General features: G+C 42.0%; 1 protein-coding gene across 1 annotated transcript; it reads right to left on the bottom strand.

Moving 5' to 3' along the window:
- Window positions 1-530: 530 nt before the first annotated feature.
- On the bottom strand, window positions 531-23,225 carry npffr1l2 (neuropeptide FF receptor 1 like 2). Its single transcript, XM_027025985.3, has 5 exons — window positions 23,140-23,225; window positions 20,690-20,808; window positions 8,980-9,356; window positions 6,162-6,261; window positions 531-5,199 (listed from the first exon to the last, which is right to left on the bottom strand). Exons 3-5 carry the CDS (start codon window positions 9,317-9,319, stop codon window positions 4,167-4,169), a joined length of 1,473 nt encoding a protein of 490 aa, XP_026881786.3. The 5' UTR covers window positions 9,320-9,356; window positions 20,690-20,808; window positions 23,140-23,225; the 3' UTR covers window positions 531-4,166.
- Between the last annotated feature and the right edge of the window lie 2,913 nt (window positions 23,226-26,138).

The raw sequence follows: 26,138 nt of genomic DNA, 5'->3' as shown, positions 1-26,138 counted from the left end.
TTTAGTTCTTTACAGGATGGATGGTAGTTCTATATGATACATATACATGATTTCATAAACTCTTGACCCATAAAGCAGGTCCTTCAATCAGTTAACCGCTGTGGCTGTCAGTTAACCGCTGTGTACAAACGCAGGTGCAGTCAGCACTTAGAAGCACTGTATCAAGAATGTTTACAGAATAATGAAGAATATTATTATTAACACCTACAGTGTATGACAGATTATTATAAAAATCTACAGTTTATGACAGATTACTATAAACATCAGTGTATGCTAGGTGTACCAAATTAAATACCCACTGTGTATATCCCGTGTATGGTGGATAATATGCCATAACAATGTTAATATCAGTGAACATACCAAAGGTGTTTTTTCCTTTTGCACAAGGGTGATGTGACAAGCACCCACACCCACCAACTCCCCCAAAAGGGTACTGACATAATGAAGGTCACGTGCAATACAGACACAAAATCTATTTATTAGATAAATAGTGACATATGGATACAAGTACTTTTGACAAGACAGTAATAAACAACCACTATTAAAATCCAACAAAATAAGACAGAAAACATCATTTAAAGTTCAATGAGGAAATCTATAGATTTGCAAAGAAAATAAGTCAAATCAGAAAGAAAAGAATAAACACAAGTTTCAAATACGTTTTTTTGTATTTATGTTCAGTCTGTCATAGTAACAGAGAATACAATGTACAAACTGCAACGTAAGACTCAAAACTCTTCTGCACAAGCTTTGCTTACAAATACTGACAACCTGCAAGGCTCACGACTGCAAGACCAAAATGTATAAAGGGCACTGCAACTGTAGTCCTAGAGCAGAGAACAGAGTTTACTGACCGACGTTCAACTTAAAATGAAATCACATTTATTAATTACTTTAACGATTGGCATTGAAATTAATTAAGGTATTTGTAGTTCTCCTGAGTGGCTTGAACTGAAATTCAGGAAAAACATTGAGCCACAGGGCTACAGAGATCACTGATGGAGGATTTATTTATGATTCGAATTTTTCCCCAAAAAAACCCCACCTGTATAGAATGCCCATAACAGAAAGTTCAACATGCAACATAATGGGCATTAGACTGCCTTTACATGTAATTATGGCATTAGAATGCTTTTACATGACAACAGAGGCACTAGACTGCTTTTACATCACAGTGGCATTAGGCTGCCTTTATGTGTTAACATTGGCATTATGCAGCCTTTATGTGATCACAGTGGCATTAGACTGCCTTTATATGATCACAGTGGCATTAGACTGCCCTTATGTGATAACAGTGGCATTAGACTGCCCTTATGTGATCACAGTGGCATTAGGCTGTAACTATTTTTGTCTCTATTTCTATAGTAATTTCCATTCTTTGGAAGGCTCATACACCTAAAAAATAAATGTAAAAGTCACACTGCTGTGCGGACATTGTCTCTGAGCAGTTGTGGAAGGTTAAGCTAAAGTCCTGACCTGTCACCAGGTACATTCATAAGCAGCCCTGTCACTTAGCCCATAATACTTCTGTGTGTGTGTGTGTGTGTGTGTGTGTGTTGTGTCCCAAATAAGGTTTTTACAGCATAAATCCCTGTTGTCTGCAGTGTGATTGTCAACGATCATGATCCGATACCAGTATCAGCTAAGTGTTCATAATCTAATACGGTCTGATCTTGTCCACTGGAGATCAAACACTTTTGCTTTTAACCACTATGCTAGTTGGTCTCCCAGTGTATGTATGGATACCAAACATTGTTTACACTTATCTAGAGTTGCTCTATTACTTTATTAAAATGATTTAAAAACATTTAATAATGAGAGTGAAATGGCTTGACTGAAGATGAACCACCACTATACGAAACGAGTGACTTGTCTTTATGTTTAAAGCAGCTTTTGAATTTCTCTGCCATTGCATATGAACAATTCTCGAGGGGGTGGGGGGAGATAATGCGCCAATCTCCAAAGGCAAAACTCCCATCACCATTCTGCACAGCTGGAAATGTAGCGTTTCTGTTGAATACCCCGGTTGCTCAAAAGAAACAGGAACCAAAAACCCTTTCACAAGTAGAAACATACAATATAGTACAATAGAAAACAGAATAGAAACAATATGGCTTTCTATCACAGCCTTATGGCACAAGACCTTGAAGGGTTTTCTTTAGGGTGCAAGTTTTAATTACTCATAATTACTCCTCATTATGACTTTGACTTTATTTACAAGTGGTTTTAAAATGACGCAGGTGGCCTTCTTTGGGACTGAGGTCAAGGAGGTATAAAACATTCTCTGGTCATTTTTTTATAGAAAAGAATTTCAGGAATAAACCTTTAAAAACACATTTCAGCATAATTTAAAAATGATTTTACAGTGCATGCTTGTCTAATGATTGGTTTTCGAGTTAAAGACCAAACACAAATAACTACTAGACACAATTTTTGATTCAAGGAATGTAAAAAGCATAAAAAATGTTGTGATATTAAATTATTATTTAGAGAAATATTTAGTATTTTAATGAACATGCCTAAAAAAGTAACTATATGACTAACTATAACTAAATATAATTATATGTACGTTGTTTACATAGGTCTTATTAGCTTGCTAGTATGATTGCTCCAGTTACCTGAAGTCCTACAGTGATGGTTGTTCATCCCTTTAGATCAACAGGATCAACTGTTGCAAACCTGGATCTCACTTATGCATATTTCAAGACAAGGCAAAAATGTTTCCATAAGAAAAGTGAGTCCATATCTTTTAAACGGGAGTTCAGGTAAAAAGGTTCCACCTAGCAAGGCGCAGTAAGGTGATCCCTGGGGAGATGTGAGATATTTAAGCATCCTGTTCTTTCTCAGAATTAATACAGAAATGTTTGGTACATTATATCAGAGTTTCTAAATACAATCTTGAAAAGTCTTGGTGCGGATATTTCTGTGTTGTCTGCAGTTCTAAAATCAAATATTTGAAGAAAAAAAAAAGTTAAACCAGTTTAAATAACCCTGGAATACTTAAGCCATTATACATTTTCTAAAACAAACACCCCCAAATAAGTAAACAAATAAATAAAATCATAATAAACATATACATAATTAAATAAATAAACAATGATACCCTTTTTCATTTGTCACTGGTATTTTAGTATTTAGTCTGAGCTTTGAAAGAGCTTTAAAGCTGCTATCAGCACGTTTGCTCTCAGGACATGTGCGTTTAATTCTGCAGTTTAGACCACATTGTCCATTTCACCATTTCCTGCATCCCATTTGATGCAAAAACAAAGGTTTTATTATAAAATGTCTTTCACACAAAAATAAACAACTTTAGTTGTTTTAAAATTTGTTCACTATATGGTTTTAATTTTGTTTCCATTATATCCTTGTGCTTCTTTCATAAGTCAGTTCTGAACATTCTTACACTTTGCCCATGTATAACACATATCCAAGCTCTGGAGCATATCAAATACACACACACACACACACACACACACACACACACGCATGCATGCACGCCCTCATGCACGTGGTGGATGAGGTGTGGTGGTTTGTCATTTTTCTCAACTACAAATTTTGGCCATTTTGTGTCAGACAACTTACATGCTGACCTCTTTACAAAATAATTCATTCTCTCTCTCTTTCTCTCTCTCTCTCTCTCTCTCTCTCTCTCTCTCTCTCTCTCTCTCTCTCTCTTCCTCTTTCTTTATCTGTGTCTTGGTGTAACAAAAACTTCTGGGGCACCACTGTAAGAGACAAGATGGAGGACTTTTAAAAAATGTTATTATTTTTTACATTTATGAACCCCTCCTATGGGGACTCCTCTCACAGCTCCCCGTGCTTGGCTTTCGTGCGCCTCCTCTACACCGGTGCTGTCTCTCTGTAAACACAACAACCAGTCACACTAAAGGTCTACTGAACTACAAACGGAGGGCTTGGTGTGCTGGAGAGGTCTCAGTTGAACCCTAGACCTTTGTGTCAGTTGTCTAGACCTTTGTGTCAGTTGTCTAGGCCTTTCTAGACCTGTGTAGCAGGTGTCCCTGCACTCATCCTTAATGTCCTCCATGTAGGAGCGCCGAAAAACCCTTGAAGCTCTCCTTGCAACTCGGCAATAACGATATTCCAAATTACACTGTTTATTTACACTAGTATGTCCCTCTACTGGGCTTGCGTGCGCTCCCCGTCTGCTATTGATCCCAGGCCTGGCTCACGGTGACGCCCACAGGGCTGATCCTCCCCAGGTCCTCCATCTGCAGGCTCTTCTGATTGGCCACCCCTTTCGTCTCACTGGCGGTGAGGGATCCGGCATCATCCACACTGACGGAGCCCCTCACCCTGCAACTCGCCGCCCGGCGCTCTGGCTCTGACCCCGGCCTGCGCTCCTTCAGGTTCCCATCCGTGTACACCCTGTTCCTCGCTGCGAATGGCAGCGGGTTGGGACCCGTGTCGGGCCCCCTGCGCCCTGCGCCCGCTACGCCCATGTCCACCCTGCCGGACCTGCGAGCTCTGGATCCCCCTGCAGTCAGCCCACTGCAGCAGCACGTGTACTTCCTGCACACGGCCTGGAAGCCGCGCTTGAAGTTCTCGTTGTAGTAGCCGTAGATGATGGGGTTGACGCTGGAGTTGGAGAAGGCGAGCCAGTGTGCGAACGGGAACACATAGCTGGTCAGGAGGTCCAGCGCTGGCTCGTCCAGACCGCCGTAGTCGGTCAGGAGCATCAGTGTCCACAGGGGCAGCCAGGACAGCGTGAAAAGCAGTGCCACCAGACCCAGCATCTTAATAACCTTGATTTTTTTGCTGGAGAAGAGGGGTCTGTTTTTCTGCGGTGCCCCCTGGTGGGCCGGAGGGGTAGCGCGGGGCTGCCCACCGTCGGGCTGCTCGCTGCCGGTGGTGACGGAGGTGGTGTAGAGCTTGACGCCGATGCGTCCGTACATGAGTGTGATGAGCGTGAGAGGGACCAGGTAGATGTGGGCGAACAGCACCGTGGTGTACACCTTACGCATCTGCGGGTCGGCCCAGTTCTCGAAGCAGGACAGTAGCGGGTAGGCGTGGTTGTAGTCCAGGTTGTGGACCATGTAGTGGTGCCTCACTTGCTCCACGGTCAGAGTCACTGCCGAGGGACACATGATCACCAGGGCCAACACCCAAATCATTACAATGGTTACCTTGGCAACCGTCAGGGTGAGCTTCGGCTGGAAGGGGTAGACGATGCAGCGGAACCTGGAGGAGAGTTTAAGAGAATAGATGTTCTCATGGTTCTGACCTTTGTGCTTAAGTATCAAACTGTGTCCTGAAGGCACTGTAGGATAGAAGCTGTTTTACCCTGCACAGCACGTACGGAAGGACTCCACCATGTTCCACTGCACCGTAGTGTGTGTGCTGCTTATGGGTTGCTCCTCTTTCTCTGGCTTCCTCCTTTATTTGTTGCTTTACATTCCCACATTCACAATTCTTTTTTCTTACTCTCTCACTGTGTGTGTGTGTGTGTGTGTGTGTGTGAGAGAGACAGAGAGATTGATGAATCTGAGTCTGGCTGCAATGCCTGCACTTCTGCAGTTACATTAAACATTTTTGTCCATTCCAAACATACCCAGTAGATTTGCAAAATGCACCCTTATGAGTTCCTCCTTTAGTTATTATTTACAGAGAATGTCTCTCACGTTCTCCAGACAGGCTTGTATTAGCTTGACTGATGTTCCATGCATTTGTGTCTTCTTCAGACAGCACTAATAAGGGATGAAGCTTACACATTTAAACCACTAGCCTTCACAAACTTGGTTTGGATCCATGTGAAACTTTTATGTTTACTTCACTGACATTCTTTCTCCAAATGTGATCAAAAATCGTGGAATTAGTGATCAATAATAATGGGATCGGTCTTTGGTTCAGCCTGCTCTTCTTACCAGAGGAGGAAGGTGAGGATTGAGGATGTGAGAGGAAATGTGGAAAGAGCAGAGGTACCTACCAGACACCTCACCACACACCGCCACCATCTCCACCTCCTTTAGCCTCTGTTATACGCGTCTTTTCCTTCTCTTTGTGAGTGCATTATTACATCTTAAGTTACATCTCAAGCATGCTCAACTGCTCAAAAGTTGGGATATCGATTAGGATGATGAGAAATCAATTAGGATCATTCGGATTTCTGTAACCTTATACAACCCCCACTTTCCATTACGAACCTGTCTACCGCGATGGCCACTAGTGTGAACACAGAGGAGGAGACAGACATGCCCTGCACGAGACCGCTCATCTTACACACCGTGTTTGTGAAGGGCCAGCCTAAGAGAAAGAGAAGAGAGAACGAATGAGTAAACGAGCACACACAGAAACACATGGTGATTCTTCATTCCTTAGCAAACATGGAATTTCACTTCACGCGAAAAATGTAGTTCATTTGAGTGCGTGTGCTTGCACGCACGTGTGAGTACGTACGAGTATGTGTGCACGTGTTGTTCATTTCCTGGATCCACCATATATGACTCACTCTCCCCAAACACGACTGTTGTGCTCACCCTGAATTAGACTTGCTGCCCTTTCTGCGTGGTGCGTGACGACTGCTTTAATGCTTACAGCGAAACTGGCACCTAAAGTTCTACCTAAAGCTCTTGGAGGTTTGCAGAATCGTAAATTGAAGTTGCAGCCCCGCTGAAGTGTTTGTCACCTCAGTTGGCTCAGTGTTGTTCTGCAGGACGGGCAAATATTCATGAAGCTTCCACATCGTCACTGTATTACATCATCACTGTATTACATACGAGTTCATGCCTGCAACACATTTCTTTTTGTTTGTTATTTCGCTTTTGTTCTACAAAATATCTCTCCTTATCTCCTTATGCAGATCAGTATATCCCATGTTGCTTTCTACTATATTAACAGTATCATGATAGGAAGCAACACAAACTAGGACTGGTACAATCACAAATGCAACAAGAGATTATCATAAAAGCATTATCATAAATGCAAATGATCATAATTTGCATTGTCACCCACTGTGACTATCAAATCCCTGTCACATCAACACACAGATGTTTTATCAAGAGAGGGATCTAATCTATTTATCACAAATGGAGGGCAGACCAGCCCTATGAGTCCAGAGATTCCCATGGCCTTTTCCGAGTTGTTGAGTTAAAATGTTCCATATTAAAACTGTGTTTTCTGGATGGCTCCTTCCCGGGTACAGAAGGAGCCCTGACTCCTTGCTGTGGGGTTTGTTGAATTTTGCTTCTCTAAATGATGCCTGTAGTGCCTCTAAATGACCAGAATCAAACATGCTATTGAGGAAAAGGGTGTGAAATTATCAGGAGTATTTAAAGACTTTTAAAAATACCTTTCTCTGCCTGCTTCGGAAGCTCAGATGAAACCATACCCAGACAAAAGACTGGCTGTCCTAATGTGGATGGTTACAAAGAGTTTTGGAAGGTGTATGAAAGTTCAGATTCATCACCAGACTTTTTTTTATCACTCAGTTGATTTGGCTAATGAATTCCCCCTATTCAGCGCTATCTAGGGCTGTCCCCCTGCAGTCCTGCTTATGAAGCTGGGAAAATCCGCCTCCGTTATGTCCTGCAGCATCTGGGCTCTACAGGATGCTGCATTGGGATTCTGTGCTGTGTCACATCTCCCTACACCTGGGCTGCCCAAAGCAGCACTGGAGATCCACGGCCCTGTAGAGTCCTGTTCCAATGCTAATCCAACATCCAATCTAACACCTGGACCAGTTCGTTATGCCCTTCAGAAAGCTCAGTGATTGGAGCCAGGTGTTAGTACAGGGTTAGACTTGGACACCTCACATCTCTTCCTAGTAACCATGAATGAATTGTGAGCAAACTATTATTAGTAAGCGAGGTCGAGATATGCAGGTAGAGCTGGAACTGTTATATCTCCAGGGCTACAAGAGACACACTTGCTGCCAATACCAGGACTAATGCAAGAGATGAAACTCCAGAAAATTTAACTACACTACAGGCGTTAAGGGTACAGTTTGTCTCTGCGTAGAGGCTGTCAGCTGGTGAAGAAACAGAAGGGTGTCTACTGCACCTGATCCAAAGATATGAGCAGGTGACATTCTTGCCAACCCCTCACACATCCATCGATCACATCCTTCCTTCAGGGGGGAAGTGAGAAACTAGCCAAACAAAAACCTCCCAGGCCTAGATACAAGCTCTGCCTTTTGAGACAGGCTCGGCCCATAAAATGTACTTCTGCTGAGCAGTGTGACAAATACCTGCAGCGCTTAAATTAATGCACAGAACGTGTTAATCACAGCTAAAAGAAAAGTTGGGTCTTCAACATGACAAGGTCTCTTTCTGAATCTCTACATACTAAAAAGGGAAATTAACACATGTAACAACATTCAGTCTGTACATACTGTGTTTTGTACATATCAGTAGACATTTAAATCTTCGCTATTTGCAGGGTTTTCCCAGTTCTATTCTATTCTGTGTAATTTGGTTTGTCACTAAGACAAATTCGCCAAGACAAATTCCTGATATTCATTTAGCCAAATATTTTATGTGCACAATAAAACCAATTTTGATGCAGATTCTCATGGTTTTAAAAGAGGGTTGGGAAAGAGCATTCTCTCTTTCATCTAACCTACCACTTTTATTACAAGAGTTATGGCTTCAGATGCAGTTTGGTATTACAGTGGTGTAATGAGAGGTGGGTGTGCTAGGATGAATGCCAAATAACATCTGACATCTGGGACTCCCACTCAATCTCTTGTACCCTCGTCCTCTGTCTCTCTCTCTCTCTCTCTCTCTCTGTCTCTCTCTCTCTCTCTCTCTCTCTGTCTCTCTCTCTCTACTCCTCTCCCTCTCCATTGAGGGATACAATACTCACTAATTTCGCAGGTCCTACTGAGTCAAAAACAACAATCTAAAAAGGATTATATAAAGGATTACTAACCTGTACAACGCTGGACTCAACAAGCATATGATGCATATATTTGTGTGTGTGTGTGTGTGTGAGTGTGTGTGCGTGTGTGTGTGTGCGTGTTACCTGTGATAAGGTTATCCACCAGCGTGGTGGGGATACAGAACATGCCCACCAGCAGGTCACTCACGGCCAGATTGAGGATGAACAAGTTGGTGACGGTCCTCATGCGCCTGTTCCCCAGCACGATCAAGCACACCAGGCCATTACCCATCATGCACAGGAGGAAGATGAAGAGGTAGGCCACGGTGAGGGCGGTTGCCACGGGCAACGAGTGCTGGTAGTACGGGTAGTAGGTGATGCTGGGGAGGGTGGAGGCGTTGGAGGCGTTGCTGCTGTGAGCGGTCATGTTCAGGAGGGTGGAGTTCATAGACAGATCGGTCAGGTCTGATAGCACCGCCTCCATTTCAGTGGCTCACCGATACAGATGCCAGGGATAAAGTCTGAGGATTAAAACATGCACACACACAAAGACAAACACACACATACACAAACACACACACTATAAATATTAATGAGGACTGTAAGATACTAGTGCCATTATTAAATTATGCAGGATAAATGCACACTGAGCAGCAAATATGGATCTGTAGGAAATGTGAATCTAGAAAGATTCAAGATGCTCAAGGGACACGCATAAGCATCACTGGCCCCGCCCCTCACTGCCCCGCCCACGTCTTTATTTGGAGAATTACATCTTTGACTTGTGTCATGCATTACATTTCTGATTCAAGGGAACATGTGGGTGGGAAGTTTCCCTTTTTTTCTCAGATTTCACACACTACATCAGCTGCATATGAACATTTCACATGGCATCTTTGTTTTTTTAGTTATTTCTAAACCCTCTAAGAAAGAAGCAAACACTGATTGCCAGAAATCCATTATTTTCAAACATAACCAAATCCTATAAGCATAAAAAAGCATAAGCAAAACCTGAAAGAAGTTCTGGATCTACTTTGGATTTGTCGCTTATGAAGTCAGTATGCTATTATTCCTGGTAGAATGAGGGGTGATTTGCTGGACAGTGTCCAGGAGAGAACTGGTTGGCGATAAAAGGAAGTAAAGTATAATCAACACTAGGCTGCATCTTTGTTTAAATACCTGAAGATGCAACCGAGGCCATCTGGACTGCTGTCGGGTTTGTTCATTCTAACAGTTCCATGTTTTGTGTCTTGTGAGAAGTCATGTATAACACGCTGCAATGTGCAAAGCAAGTCAGAAATCCATCAACCTTACGCTCAGAATAACCTTCCTTTTCTTATATCCTATAAATATCTTTGTAAAACTCCCTTTTCATTCTTGGCTCCACATCACTGTATGCATGAGACTCAAATCAACCTTGCATGGAGCTTACAATAAAATCCAACGACAAGGACATGGATCTAAGTTTTATTCCCAGATTTCCACCACAGGGGAGACTACGGAATTATCAAAGACAAAGAGTCCAGACATTATTTCTCACAACAGAAATATAAATCAAAATGTCAGTAGGGACATGTATTGATAAGCCCTTCTGACTTGTAAACACACTTTAAGAAACGAACACAAGGGGTTTGATGAACAATCACCGACTGTTTGAAGGTGTCAGGCACCATCTATGAAGGCATAAATCTTAACGTTTGTAAAGACCTGCTTGTAATTCAGACCTCTGCTCATATAAATAGGCCACATGGCCCTAGCCCACGGCACCTCAGACATTCTCTCTAATGCAGCCGGCTTGTTATGAATAAATCAGAATGATGCAGTACCCCCGTGGTATGACTGACAGAGCGCTGATGCATGGGAGGCGACTGGTAAGACAACACCAGTGGCGTCATAAATGGGGAATGGCAGAATCTACCTTGATAATAGTTTTTTGATGGTAATTCTACAGGGAGTGCATGACCAACAACACCCAGCTCACTGATGGGGGCGTGCGGTCGAAAAGACGTTTGCTGTTTGATCTTCTCCCAGCATGTGGGTCTTCATCCTGATGCTCTTCCAGGTTTGTGATTAACCTATTAATGCCCAGGTTTCCCAACAGGCATCATTAAGGAGGAGATCACCGCACTCACTGCCAATATCTCACATGTGACCACGCAGGAGACAAAAATGGCAACATCACAGAGAGGAGGGGAGCTGGAAGGATTCTTTAGGAGATCTTTAGTCTACAGCATGTCATAGTCTCCATCTTTTCTATTGTACGGTTGGAAATGATTGGTTCATCCCTTCTGTTCTTTCCTTTTTCCATCTTCTTCTTTTTGTTGTTTCATCTTCTTATCTTCAGGTAGTTATTGCTATTGTTACTAACAGATCAATAACCACCAACCTCATGTAGACCACAAACCACAGTTTTGATCAATATATTACATACTACAATAGAACAAGTCAATACCGTACCATGACCACGTCATCCAAACATCTTTTCTCCAACCACGTTTGAATTGTTATGTTGTCCGTCTGAGCGTTTTTAATCTTTTTAGACATGTTGTTCTCATATTGATACTCTGTTGTATTTTAGTTTAAGGATCCACCACCCATGTATCTGTTCTTAATAATAATAATAGTAATAATAATAATAATAGTAATAATCCATATTGCTTAAATTGTCCTGCACCGCATTATTGAGTGACACAGGGCTCCAAAGTATATAATAGAGTTGGACCAGTGCCAAATATTTCCTATAATGGACACCCAGTTTAATTTTAAGTGGAGAAAGGCTGAGCGGGGCAGCCTGGGGCAGGATGGGGCAGGATGGTGCAGGATGGTTCAGCATGGTGCAGGGGGCAGAGAGCTCTTGATTGCTTCTGCCTCCTGTGTTAAGTGGTGTAACTACAGAATAAGTATTGTCAGAGATGAAAGGGGTTGAATTTCCTTTGATGCTTTTGAGGGCATAAAAAAGAAGGCAGTTTTATAAATGGCTTTGGTGTGCATAAACAGTATGTGGTAGACATTGTGCCCATAATTCCTATGATTACATACTACATATAACATGCTACTAACTGCTGTAGTGCTGAAGGGTTGTGTAGGAAAATCGTTGTGAAATGTCCACAAACCAGAAGTAAACTTTCTACTTTGAAAAGTCAAAACATAAATAAAAATGAGCAATAAATAAATAAATCAATCAATAAATAAACCTGCTCATGGACTACTTTTTTTAGTTGAGGTATTGTTTCAGATCCTTCACTGGAGGCTTTTTTGAATAGAAGTTTATTTATACCACATGAGGAATCAAAAAACCCCAATTATTAACTGAGGCCTTGCAATGAAAAACCCCCTTTCTACAAAATAAAAGCATTAATATTAAGCATTGTTAGAAGTTTTATTTTTAAATGCCCACATAAATGCAGTGAGTTAGCATCCTAATTTTAATAGAAAGGTTGTACAAAATCAAAAACTAAAATAACCGTTTGGACAAAAATGGGAAATGGCTGATATGTGCTTTTCATTGCAAGGGCTCAATTGTGAATCTGTCTTTGTGGAGCTTCCATGAGGACATGCCACACTTTGGAACGGAGTGGAATAAAAACCCCACCGTAAATCTCCTCCTGTTACCACCTGAGTCTCACTGAAGGGGAGATGTATTTCTGACAGACTAATCATTTCATCTCAGAAGTTACAATTACCTTGTTATCCTTCCCTTAAGAGGCTTTTTCTCTGCGTGAGTGATCCAAAATATACTCATAAGATTGAAAAATGTACACACACATGTAGATATTCATACAGATTCAGACAAACACACAGACACCCAAAGAGCAGCAGAGGATTCAACGTGAGAAGAGGCCAATCCGTCTAGTCTGGAGTCCCTGGGAGTGCCATGCTTGAAATCCCATCACGGACTCCACCAGCAAAGATCCCAAAACAAACAACAGAAATGCTCCCCATGGTCTCAGAACAGAAGGTCTGGAGCATTTTCACTTTGAGACTTGAACTGTCAATAGCCACAATACCGATGCAACATACAGATAACTGTGTCAGGGTGTGACCAGCCTGCACTGTAGACACAGGAGGCCATGATGATCTAATCTGCTTGCAGACACTTGCACAGGCTCAGTAAGTGCTGTGAGCTGTGATACTGAGATCAAGACCATTCTAGAGTACTGACTGTGAGCTGTAATACTGAGATCAAGACCATTCTTGAGTACTGACTGAACTTTGGTACTGAGAGCTGATGTCCTGGTAAAGATCACATATATTGACTGGCTCATATGATGAGCTATGGATAAAGTTTAAAGCTACGGGTGAGTTTAGCAGTCGCAGATTATTGTAAGAATTCCAGTAAAGTTACATGATAAAATGCATGATTAAAATCCTCTTTAATGAATATGTTTTGTGTTTGTGCTGCTAAAAGCCAGTAGCTTAATGCAACCACTTTTAAAGTAAACACCACCACCTTCCATTGACCTTTCAGTGATGGAGTTTGGGTGGAAGAGAAAAACTCAAGAAAGTTTTGTGCTACAGGCTGTGACGTGCGAGGCGTGTGGTAGTAAAAAGGGCAGGAAGTTGGTGCGTGTACTGGAACACAAAGGTGCTTAATTGGAAACAAAAGCAAAGCAGACACATTAAACACGACAGCAAAATAAGGTCAACGAACACGAAGGACTGGAAACAGGAGGAATAAATACCCGGATGAACCAGGGAGGGAAAAGACGCACAGGTGAGGCATCCTGGACACAGGTGGACAGACTTAGGTAGGGGTGTAGCAGGAATGGTGGGCGGAGCTTGGAGAGGGAGACAGAGAGCATTGCTATGAAAACAAACAGCGGATTACATTGGGAAGCTCCAGTACATGGGTCTTTGTGATTAAAATGTATATTTCTTAATGCGCCATTTTATAAAGTGTTTTGCATTCTAAATACGGTACACATTTCAAAAGGATCTTGATAACGTGTATTTGATTTTTTTTTTTTTTCACTCCAGTGAAATACAAATGACAAAATACCTAAAATGTAATTACATGTGAATTTCAAATACATATAATTAAAATACTTCCTATTTCTAGTTGTGGCAGCATTGTGACACTATTGGGAATTTTCATAGGAGCTAGCAGGTAGGTTGCTGCTCATTTACACACAGTTATTCTGATAAATGTTGTTCGTGTGTGTGGTTTACATAAGAGAGGAAATGTCAGTGCTAAATACAAACACCAGGCCATCCGTTTCTAGCACATTTTCCCACTATGTGCGTGAATATGAGAACTACATGAGCAATCTCAGTACAATTATACCTGTAATGTCAGGCAAGGCAAGTGGAGTCAGACACGCGCATAAGTGATTGACTTTATAATCACCATAGGTAGACACCTCAACACATGAACGAATTAACAGGAAACAACAAACACCGGGTAACTTCAAAAGGGGAGACAAACAAAAGCAAGAAAAACAGCCAACACGACTACAACGAGTGGATTAACAATATCTCAGGTGCAGCAAACTCAAAACAAACCCTTACAAACTCTCAACAAGTCGCAGATACTAAACACATGATGGCATTTGGTAAACTTACACACAGGCTATGACAAAAAATAATTCCACAATTTCTGTGAACATTGTCTCACACAAAAATTAGCTGGTGTGTTTGGAACAAAAGATCCTCACCAACTGACTCACCCTGTAAAGGTATAATTATCATCAAAGATTTGATTAGTAGAACTGATGTAATGTTATGGAGTGGTTTGCAGTGAGGGAGTGATTGCTGAGAGACTATTAGGGCTTACATCTTAATGCAGAACAATTCACTTGGCGGACTTTTAGAAGAGTAATGTCTGATTATTTAACGAGGGATATAGTTTACCTAATGGATTAATTTCTAATAAAAATAGTTAATAATTGCCTATATAGAGAAGTTAAACTCTCCTGAATTACTCAGAGGAAAAGAAGCTTTTTATGTCTCCCTCTATGGTTCTGTCTTGCAAGAGTCTTATTTGTCATGTAATTAATTTTGGTTTGCTTTCAAATTGACTGTCATTATTGCAATTTAATTACATAGCCACTAATTAGTTCAATCTCTCAATTACACACGAAGTCATTAAGCATAACTATTAACTACACCTGTTGAGCTACACTGTTGAGAACAAGAGAACATGGAGAAAGTCTAAAGAAAACAGAGAGGTGTCCAAAAGCCAGAGGGCAGAAGATTGTGTAGTGTGGTGGGTCAGAGCACCCGTCCCCTGGGGAACACTGGGGTTTAGTCCCGCATCCGGGTAGGTGCACTGTGATATACCAATAAGAGTCGGATATAACATGCAACCTCCTGTGTAAAACATTTTGTATACATTAATCAGTGTAACCTAGCAATTTGTGTCAGCGCATGAACATATGTGAGACATGAGAACACTATGAAATTATTTAGAAATAAATAGAAAAAAGGTCAATTTCAAGGTTAGGTAAGTTTGTCAAGAACTGCCTTTCCTTACATCTAGCTGACACTTTTTTCGCAGAGTAACTTTTAATTAGGACTGATTGCAACTTGTGCAATAAGGGCCCAACAGTACAATAACAACTCAAGTACCTTAACCTGTGAGCTACCACTGCTTTTCATCAATATAGCAACTAGGTTAGCTATATGTGTGTGGTGTGTGTGTGCGTGCCTAGTTGCTAGTTGCTATACACACACACACACACACACACGCGCGCGAATATCACAGGATTAAACCAGTAATTCCACATAGTTGATTATGCATTTTGATTATAGGGGAACAAAATAATCTTTAAAGACTCTTGAATTATCTCAAGAACAGTTTACAAAACTACAGCTCAACATTCTGTTACACTTTGACATTCACCGTCCAACATCAATAAAGTTTGATTTTGATACTAGCAGAACGAACACCACAATAAATGTTTCCACAGCAGGAAACTGCAGGTACAGTGATCTATAACACTAGGGCTGAAGTATAACGGAGACCTGGTCTACATTACTAAAATGTCATTTTCCAGAACAGTAGGTTAGTAATCAATGCAAACAATGAGTTAAATCAGAACCCTTTCACCATCATATCCACAAACCGCTTGTAAAGGTTCAAGATCCACCCAATCAGAAAGCTGTCTGATACCCTCTGCACACCTGACTACAACTGCTTTGACCATCTGACTCAGACATGATGTATCAAACTGGGACTGATGTTATGAGTGTGTGAAGACTCGGAGAAAAGAGACCACTTGTATGACATGCCAATGTGCTGAAAGTGGTCTCCCCAGAAACCAGCGATGTATTATTATCTTTGGAACTTCTGTCCAAGGTCTGCTAACTCACGGCTGTTAGAGACTGTGGTTGTACCTACACAGTACCTGCTCAGGATGCCTAGCTGGACCTCCAGACAGCCTGTGAGATGTTAAGCCAAATACCTGCTCCTGTCTGCTTTTATCTCACACACCACTCTGCTAACGCAAGAGCCTGGAGGGGGAACTCCCATCTCATCATACGCAGCCGCACAACGGCGGCTTCTCTCAAGCCCTGATCACACAGATTCAGCACCACGGCCACGTCCATCCCTCTACCTCACTATCCAGGTTTCTCTCACTCCATCATTCCCATGCCTCCCCCAACACACACACGCACATACACACACACGCACACCTCATGTCTCTCTCTCACACACACACATACACACACGCACCATCTATCTATCTATCTCTCTCTCTCACACACATACACACACACACACACACACACACACACACACAAATACTACGTGACGAGCTTGAAAGCAGCTTAGTGATCTGTGTGCTTTTGCTTTCACACGGAGAGAAAGTCACCGGGGAGGTTGCCGTGGGCAGTGTGAACAGAAGAGAACGTCCTTCAGCTGATTCGCTGATTCTTCAAAATAAGCCACCAGGGACACTCCAAACTATTTTCAGTTTTCATTTGAACTGCTGAGTTTTTTTCAGCCCCAATGTATTTTGATTAAGTCACCACAGCCAGGGCACTGACACCAACTTTCTGTACTTGCCTGCTGTCTGATTGGTTGAGGAGTTGACTGTGCCGCCTTATTGGTCAAAATATGCCCTTAGTTAAAAAGCAATCGTTATTTATGGCGTTATTCAGCATCAAGCCTCTACTGGCTGTAGGCCACAACCACAACTAAGATCTCTCTACTGAAAAGAGTTTTAAATCAAGGGAGTAATCCAAACCTTCAAAAATACAGCTATTAAGGCTAAACGAGCCAAACAAAATGAGCAGTATGAATGATTTATTTTACGACTGCCTGCAACAACAAAAACCACACACACACACACACACACACGGATGTATTAATATGATATACTGGCCTGAACTACTTGCCTTCCTATTGCGCGTGTCAGTCTCCTATACTTATTAAATCACTGAATTCAATTTTTTTTTTTCCTGTATTCACCCTGATTCCTTACTCAAGGATGCTAAAATTCCTTACTCAAGGATGCTAAACAAACACGTAAACACCCGGAACAATCTGGTGGATCATTAGTAGTGTTTCACATTCTGAAAGACTAATGAGTGAGGAACCACGCGCATATCCGAGCAGGGCGCTCTTCCCATGCGCTACGCGTGGGACAAGCGCTGCTGACCAAACACACACTCGGTATATGCGACTACATACGAAGCAGCCAGTGAACGGACCCGAAGAGAATTAAACACAACTCGCATCCGTGTTCTCGTTAGGGAAGCATTAGGACTGTCCACAAAGTACCCACGTTATCGACATAAAGAACCGAACCCGTCTACATTCCAGCAGCTCACTGGCGCCCTGTGACGGTGGACAATAGTACAGAACCACAGACAAGGTGGAAACACTTATCTTAATTACCCAGTATCACAGGGAGTCACAATAAGACAAAATTACTAAACAGGAAAAAAAACTAATTACCTCACAGCGCTATTTTACTGGCTTTTTAAAGCTTAATTATACGCTCGGATTTAAAAAGGTTTACTGAATGAATTACGTCTGTTTATGATGTTTACTGTTTCTCTCAGTTGAAGCATATGGGGGGAAAAAATGAAAACCGCTCCGTTGGTGGCAAACGGATGCGTATGCACGTGTGCACGTGTAAAGGCTTTCTGTTTTCACGCACAAGCATAAAGAAAAGAGAGAAGTACATTTCTTTGCGCAATGTATTCATACTACAGCCCCAATTATCCAACTCACTGACTGGGATTATGCATAATCAGATACACACATATTTATTCTGGGTATTCTGCTTTATTCCCTTGCAGTGTTCAGGAATCAGGGCTAATCCCGTGTTCTCCGCGCTATTCTCATCTCTGTTCCCAATTACTGAAGCCCAGTCCACGGTTATTGATTTCAGCCTCTGCAACACTGACTGAGTGAGAAAGATTTTATGGTTGCTTATCAAGCCGCTGAACAATGTAAGAAGCATCAGAACAATGGATTAAAACGTGTGTGTAGTCCAGTTATATTCTACTTATTTTGATTTAAAAATCATTTGTTCCGTTTCAAAAATGTCACTTGTACCGAGTTTATTACATCGGCAGAGTACGTTTCGTTTCATTGACTACAAGCATATTATTGCGCGAATTATTATTGAACAAATATTACTGAAGAAATGGTAATTTTTCAGACTACACTTTTAAAAAGTGGTAGGAACAAACAGCCATTTCAGCAAGTGACGGGGACATGCCCAACCGCATTTTACGCGTATGAACCTACGGGGACATGTATCCGGCGCATATTATGCATATGGACCTAATACACTAGTTACTGAGACATGTTGACTAGTGTCATTAAAATATACTGCGCATGAGTAATGGACGAACAGGGACTGATGCGTACACGAGCGTAACTTGGGCAGACGCGTTTAAAGTACACGCCAGGTTTTACTGAGAAGTGCCGGCAGGCCACGATCGCACTTATTTGTTAATGAAGGGAAAACCCTCAAACGAATTCGGCTAGTTTTCTTTCTTCCTGCTGTCGAATGTCAGGAGGAAATAGACATTTTTGACATTTTTGCAAGGTCTTGCTGTTATGCCTGGATGTCTGCATGAACAGGAATGGCTGCTGTCTTAAAGCTGGTGAATTTATACGAAGGGTATGAAAAGTCAGAATAACCTCTTTTGCAGGGAGCCTTGTGATAGTTTGTAAAGTTAACTTTGCAGTAAGAGTTTGCACATGCTCATGGCTCTAAGTCCACATGGCAGGGAAGCAGTGTTTTCTGAGATGGCTTAGAGATGGTACAGATTGTGGCCAAATAGTTGGTTTCCATTTTAGCACTGTTAGCACTGAGAGACAGAACAAGTATGGCAGCCTACTGTAGTCAAAGAAAATTGCATTAATTATTCCACCACATTCTTTACACTTCCACACTGTCTTGTGTTTGGATGGGTTTTTATGCGTCAAGTTTACAATATATCAAGTGTAAACATGCATGAGAAATCATAACGGACACAGACACATCTGGCTAGTTTTCTTTCTTCCTACTCTTGAAATAATACCACTACAACGGAATAAGGTTTAAAGCAGGGTGTGTAGTCTAATCTGATATTTCCGAATAACGATCATTTTCTGATCGGTCGTTATGCTGGTAAAAGCGACAGCTACCAAGGAGCCAGCAGTATATTCAGAGTCAGTAGTATTAAGAGTCAGTAGTATATTAAGAGTCAGTAGTATTAAGAGTCAGCAGTATATTACGCGTCCGTCACGCTTTCTGTATTGTATCCGTAAGAATTGCATTGGCTTGTCGTTCAGTCACTGCTGGCTAATGTACTGCTCATGCAACAGGTAGTGTGCCTATATAAAGGGACCATATTTGCCCTTTGGACAATTTAATATACAAAATAACGTAGGCGAATTACAGTGAATTCGTTAATTAACAGCCTGTCATACAAATTCCATTTATGTAAATTCATACCGGCGTCGACGCGCTCTTTGAATTTTGCTCAACAACGTGGGTGTACGTGTGGTTTGATCTGACTGAGAACGTGGGTGTACGCATGATTTGATCTGTCGTGTAGGTACAGATGAGGTTTTACCTGGACGTGTACTCGGCTCCTCGGCGGGTCGGCGTTCCAGTATGAACGCAGGTTTGACTCCCATGCGAGCACTGATGAGACGCGACAAGATGTTTTTTTCTTTTCATTAAAATGGAATCGTTTTCTTATGTTTTCATTTTCCTCGTTCTGAGGATATGCGCGTTTACATCAAAAGAAATAGAGAAATAAAAAGATCATTCGAGCATCTCTGCTGATGAAGACATGTAGGCTACTAAATTGTAAACTAATATCACGACACATACCTAAACAGTGTAAGACGGAGAATGACCATGCATGGAAACTCACCTGCCTACAGTAGAAACGGCAGTGCGGTCCTCGACTGTACCTTCCCAACTCACACTTTCAAAGTTTTCTTGTTTGTAAGATTACTTTTAAACTGAACAGAACAGCGCTGTAGAACACATGTCAATGTTGAAATTAGTTCTGCGATATCACTGCAATAGTCACCAGCCGCCACTAGCGGCCGTAACGCCATCTTCGCACCGTGCACGCGCGTGTTGGTCTATGACTCGCTCGCTCTTTGGACACGCGCCACTACACGATCACTTGCATGAGCGCAGGTTTCCGTGGGGACCTCTTTTCACTGTCTACTCGCTAAAAGGAGGCATAAAAGGTTAGGTTTGGCCATCCCCACAAATTCAAACATTTCAGATGTCCCTATGCTTGTGGAGACATTTGGTCCCCATGGAGATATATAAACACGTACACACACACACACACACACACACACACACACACACACACACACACACACACACACACACACACACACACACACACACACACACACACGGTACCCTCTCATTTTTACCTCCTCTTCAATTGCAGGGGAAACACATATTCTTCACCTCGGATAAGCAAACCTCGTCTCATTCCGATTCCTCTCTTCTTAAACCGCTGTTCTGATTTCCAGCTATAGCAGCAGTACGCCTGCACCGACCACAAAGAAGAAAAAAATTATTTCAGCAGCTGCCCTTTTGCTTTTCATGCACAGCAGCAAGACACCGCCAATCAATCCGTTTCTCCCTCTCAGCACACACCATGAACACAAGGATATGACACAGTCATGCAATAAATATCATATGAGCAGTTGTGGGTTAAAAATGATGCAATGAACACCGTGCACAGATTGAATAGAAACCACCACACTGGTTGTTACACAGGCAGGAGTCCAAATAATTAAACAAGCCTGTTCTACAAACCCATTCTTCAACCCTGACAGTGATGGGTGAAGGTCAGAGGCTGGTGCAACTGCCACTTTATCCAGTCTATTTTACAACACTCCACAAGTCTATTTTACAACACTCCCAACAGTCTGTTTTACAACACTGCATACAATATTCCAACAGTCTATTTTTCAACACACCAGCATTCTAGTTTACAACACTCCACCAGTTTATTTTACAAGATTCAAACAGTCTATTTTACAACCCTCCACCAGTCTATTTTAAAACACTCCAACAGTCTATTTTACAACATTTAAACAGTCTATTTTACAACCCTCTACCAGTCTATTTTACAACACTTCAGCAGTCATTATTCCCTTTCTGAAGACAGAGTTGTTCTCAACATGATCTTTCTTCCATACCAGACAAAGCTTCAAGCAAAGATGGACACAAATACTTCAGGAAGTTACAAATGACAAATACTAGCCCATCAAATGTATCCAAATAAAATACAGAATACTAGTATGAGAAAATGTACTTAATTAAAATACAAGTCATTTGTAATAGGAAATTACAAAATATATTCTATAAAAACTGGTATCACATGTTATGCATTTAGTAACATCACAATTGGACATACCTTAACCACCCTACAATTAAAGATGAGCTCTCGTCCTTCTGTCCCATTATAGAGCTGAAGTGACCAAACAAGTGATCATGGATGTGGGAGGCTGTGAATACAGCGATGCATGCTGGATGGTGTGTGTTAGTCAAACTGATAACTGACTAACTGAATGAACCATTGGGCTGCGGTGATGCAATAGTTCTTCCAGATGACATTAAGACTTTAGCAGGATTAGAGATTTAGCAGATTTTTGTTTTTTTCAAGAGTGATAAATATAAGTGCAGTGGGTGCAGCATTACTGAAATACTGCCCATCTGGAGATGCAAGCAAATTTATTGGATGGTTATGGGTGACATTTGGATTAGAAGGGGAGACGTAGAGGTACTCTGAGTTCTTGTTAAGAATTTTAATTCCACTACACTTATGTCAGGAGGAAATAGAAATTGATGATGGAACGTCATATTTCCAAGGTCTTGCTGTTATGCCTGGATGTCTGCATGAACAGGAATGGCTGCTGTCTTAAAGCTGGTGAATTTATACGAAGGGTATGAAAAGTCAGAATAACCTCTTTTGCAGGGAGCCTTGTGATAGTTTGTAAAGTTAACTTTGCAGTAAGAGTTTGCACATGCTCATGGCTCTAAGTCCACATGGCAGGGAAGCAGTGTTTTCTGAGATGGCTTAGAGATGGTACAGATTGTGGCCAAATAGTTGGTTTCCATTTTAGCACTGTTAGCACTGAGAGACAGAACAAGTATGGCAGCCTACTGTAGTCAAAGAAAATTGCATTAATTATTCCACCACATTCACTACACTTCCACACTGTCTTGTGTTTGGATGGGTTTTTATGTGTCAAGTTTACAATATATCAAGTGTAAACATGCATGAGAAATCATAACGGACACAGACACATCTGTCTAATCTGTCTGGGCACTGGATTTCTCCTCAGGCTGAAATGCCTGATAACAGCTCCTCAGATATAGACGGTTGTCGTCATGCTGGGAAAATCACAAACACCTTTACCGTGATCAAAGCAAGCTTTTTCATGGAAATCAGCATGTGGACAGTATAAGGCGGAGGTGTCGACAGAGGTTTGATCCTCTTCTAAAGCTCGTTAATGACTGATTGAAACCAAGCTAATACGTCATCAACCAAAACATCGTGCCTTTTACAAAACACTGAACATTATGTTATCAAATATCTTTCTATTCGAATGTTCAGTTACACAGCAATAATATTATCCAGGAAGGCAGGAATGAGTAATCCGTGCCAGTAGTAGCCAAAACATGCAGTGACTGAAATGAATCAGTGTTTACGAACTCTCTACTCCATCTGCTGAACCCAAACAAACAAACAAACAAACAAACAAACAGTCTGTTACAGACTTAGTGGGAGGAGATCTGTGGTGTATTGTTTTTGATTACTTAAACATATTACAAAGGAGACTAAACATCTGTATTGATGCCACTATACCTTGAAATGGCACTCCTCCCCCACCTTTTTGCAGTCTGGGGGTGTGGCAGAGATGTGGACACGCCTACTTGCTGTCACCAGCTCCAGTCCTACAAGCCCAATGAACAAACATGAAGAAAGTACAATTTAATTAATTTAATTAAAATTAAACACAACAGACCAAATAAGGACAGTGTAATAAATTTAATTAACAGGAACATAAAACAGACTGAGAAATCAGATAATTAAAATTAAACACAAAGGGGGATGCAACGTTAAGACAAACGTTTTATTTAACACAAAACACCTACACTTAGCACACATGCTACATTACATCAAACACCAACAAACATACGAGACACACACACTCAAGACGATTATACACAACAAGGATCAGGTGGATGACACAAGAGGGCGTGGCACTACCTACTAACGAACACGCAGCAGCGTGGGGAGCAATACCGGGACTAAGACAAAGACAGACACAGGAATGCACACACTAACGGGCACTGATACAGACACAGAGGGGAACAAAGTGATTGGTGCATTTAAGGTAACGGGGACTGGCACGGTGACAGGGACAGACCCATGAACAACACCACACATATTCAATAGTCCGGGGAAGGGGCCCCAGCCAGTCCTCCAATCATCGGCTGGTTTGGAGGCTCACCAGCCTGGGGAGGACTGTCCTTCACTGGCTTGGGGAGCGACGACTGTCCCGATCTTGGCACACGCGCGCCAGGGTGCGCACCAGCTATGTTGCCCGGTTCCGGTGCAGGCACTGGTGTCGCTGCCTTTTTGCCTCCCTGAGGCTTAGGAGCAGGCACGTGCGCTTTGGGACCTTTCGCCTTAGGGAGAGGAGTGTCCTCCTCTGACGCTTCTCTGCCAGTCACCCGGGGCAGCTTGCTCGCTCCGGGGCAGCGTGCCCTGGGCGGAGCCTTAGGTGCTGGGGGCTCGTCATCCTCAGAGCCTGTAACGTCGCTCTGCGAGGAAGGATCCCCATGAGGGACCTCCTCCCCCATGTCCGACCACAGACTAACGTTGCTACACTCCCCTGTCTCTCCATACTCAGCGCAGCCCTCTGAATAGTCCATGCAGGGGTCATAGGACCCAGCGGAGTCCATCTGCAATTGCTGGTTATTGTAGACCAGCTGGTCTTCATAGGGCTCAGCTGCAGCTGATCCCGGACCATATACAGGGCCCCCCCCTAATCTTCCAGCGGGTTCCTCCCTCATCGAAGCTCCCTGGAACGAGGCCAGGATGAGTGACGGCCTCTCCGCAGGATAGTCGAAGTCCACGGAGTCCGACTCCGAGGACTGGAAATCATTATACCGGTCCTCTGCCTCCACACCTGGCCCACGCTCACCTCTGGTGGGTGTCAGGAGGTGCCCAAGGGGGGGCTTCCCTGTACGGCTGTGGGAGGCGTCCACCTCCCTTCTTTCTCTTCCGTTTTCCTCTCCCAGGCATCCTTGGTCGGTCTGTGTTTCTGTAACACGACGAGGCTTAAGCAGGATGCTGGGACGAGGCACGTTGAGACAAACGCTTTAATAACACACAACACCTACACTTAGCACACATGCTATATTACATCAAACACTGACAAACACACAACAACATACGAGACATATACACACACACACTCAAGATGATTACACACAGCAAGGATCAGGTGGACGACACGAGAGGGCGTGGCACTACAGACACACACACACACACACACACAGATGTTTGAGGAGGAGGGAGGGGCCATATCATGACAATATGAGAATCAAAACAATACATTGAGATTATTTTGTGGCAAGTCAGTGAAGCACCTAGGACTAGTTTGAAATATAAACAATAAATACAATGATATTAAACGATATTATAATAGTAAACTGCAAAAGGTCTAAGGTTTACAAAAACAATTCAAAACGTAACGTCTGTCTCACAGAGATACATTTTGTGATCCCAAGATCTTGTGGATTTGTTTGAAACTGAAAGAAATAGATTATTATAGACAATATTCACCAAAACTGTAAGAAGAATTCCACACCCATTCTGAAGAAACATTCCACAGCCATTCAGAAGAAGCAATATGTCACCATGTCTGAGTAGTTAATGCCTGGTTACAGCATTCAGCTCAACATAGCAAGAAAAGGTCAGTTTGTTCAGATCCATACCATGTTGTCAGTACCAAATAGGTTTGATAGTCCAGATCCACTGTTATTACAATCAATAACATTTTCAGACATGTACAATAACCCAGTCAGGGTTGGTGGTGTTTTGTAGGTATGATGGCTTTCCTTAAAATGCCTGTTAGAAGTCATGTGGCATTACCCATACAAAAATAACATACAAAGAGTATACACAAATATACATATAAAATATACACCCCACACACACACACACACACACACACACACACACATAATCATATATATATATATATATATATATATATATATATATAGAGAGAGAGAGAGAGAGAGAGAGAGAGAGAGAGAGAGAGAGAGAGAGAGAGAGAGAGAGAGAGAGATTCAAAATTGTTGTAAAGTGCTTCTGAATTAGTAGAAGGTGGAGCCAGTTTATATATGAAAGTATATAAAAGTAGATGTTTAAATCAGAGCATTCATTCCATGGAGTTATAAAGTTCTAACAGTGTAGATCAATTGTTTTTCTTTGAGTTTCCTAAATTCATTGCTGCCATAGCAACAACTGGCAATGCAATCAGATATGCCATTAGTGCAGTGTCCATTAGTATTTAAATGTCTTGCCACTGGAAATGATAAATCCTTAATTCTGATGGTCTGAAAGTGTTTAAAAACCCATCAGCAAGACTTCTCTTGGTTTCTCCAGTATAAAGCTGATTACATCTCTTATAGTAACAGTAGATAAACACCTGCCGTGATGCTTGAGGAGGTGATCACAGTTGACCCTAGTGCCAGTTATTTATAGTGGCTGCATTAATATGTTTATATGTAGCACATCTAGAGTGGTTGCAGGCTACTGTACACAGTTATTATCTGAGTGGTCATTTA

The sequence above is a fragment of the Electrophorus electricus genome, chromosome 5 (genome assembly GCF_041902795.1).
Source record: "Electrophorus electricus isolate QZ-2024a chromosome 5, ASM4190279v1, whole genome shotgun sequence".
Lineage (NCBI taxonomy): Eukaryota > Metazoa > Chordata > Actinopteri > Gymnotiformes > Gymnotidae > Electrophorus > Electrophorus electricus.
Note: the sequence above shows the minus strand (reverse complement) of the source record. Positions and strands in the feature narration are given on the sequence as shown.

What these genes read in the sequence shown, in the direction of transcription:
- npffr1l2 (XM_027025985.3), bottom strand. Translation starts at nt 9,319, where the DNA reads ATGGAGGCGGTGCTATCAGACCTGACCGATCTGTCTATGAACTCCACC. An exon ending in GGTGGATAACCTTATCACAG is followed by an intron (nt 6,262 to 8,979) that starts GTAACACGCACA and finishes TCTTTCTCTTAG; the next exon opens with GCTGGCCCTTCACAAACACG. An exon ending in GTGGCCATCGCGGTAGACAG is followed by an intron (nt 5,200 to 6,161) that starts GTTCGTAATGGA and finishes ACTCTCCTCCAG; the next exon opens with GTTCCGCTGCATCGTCTACC.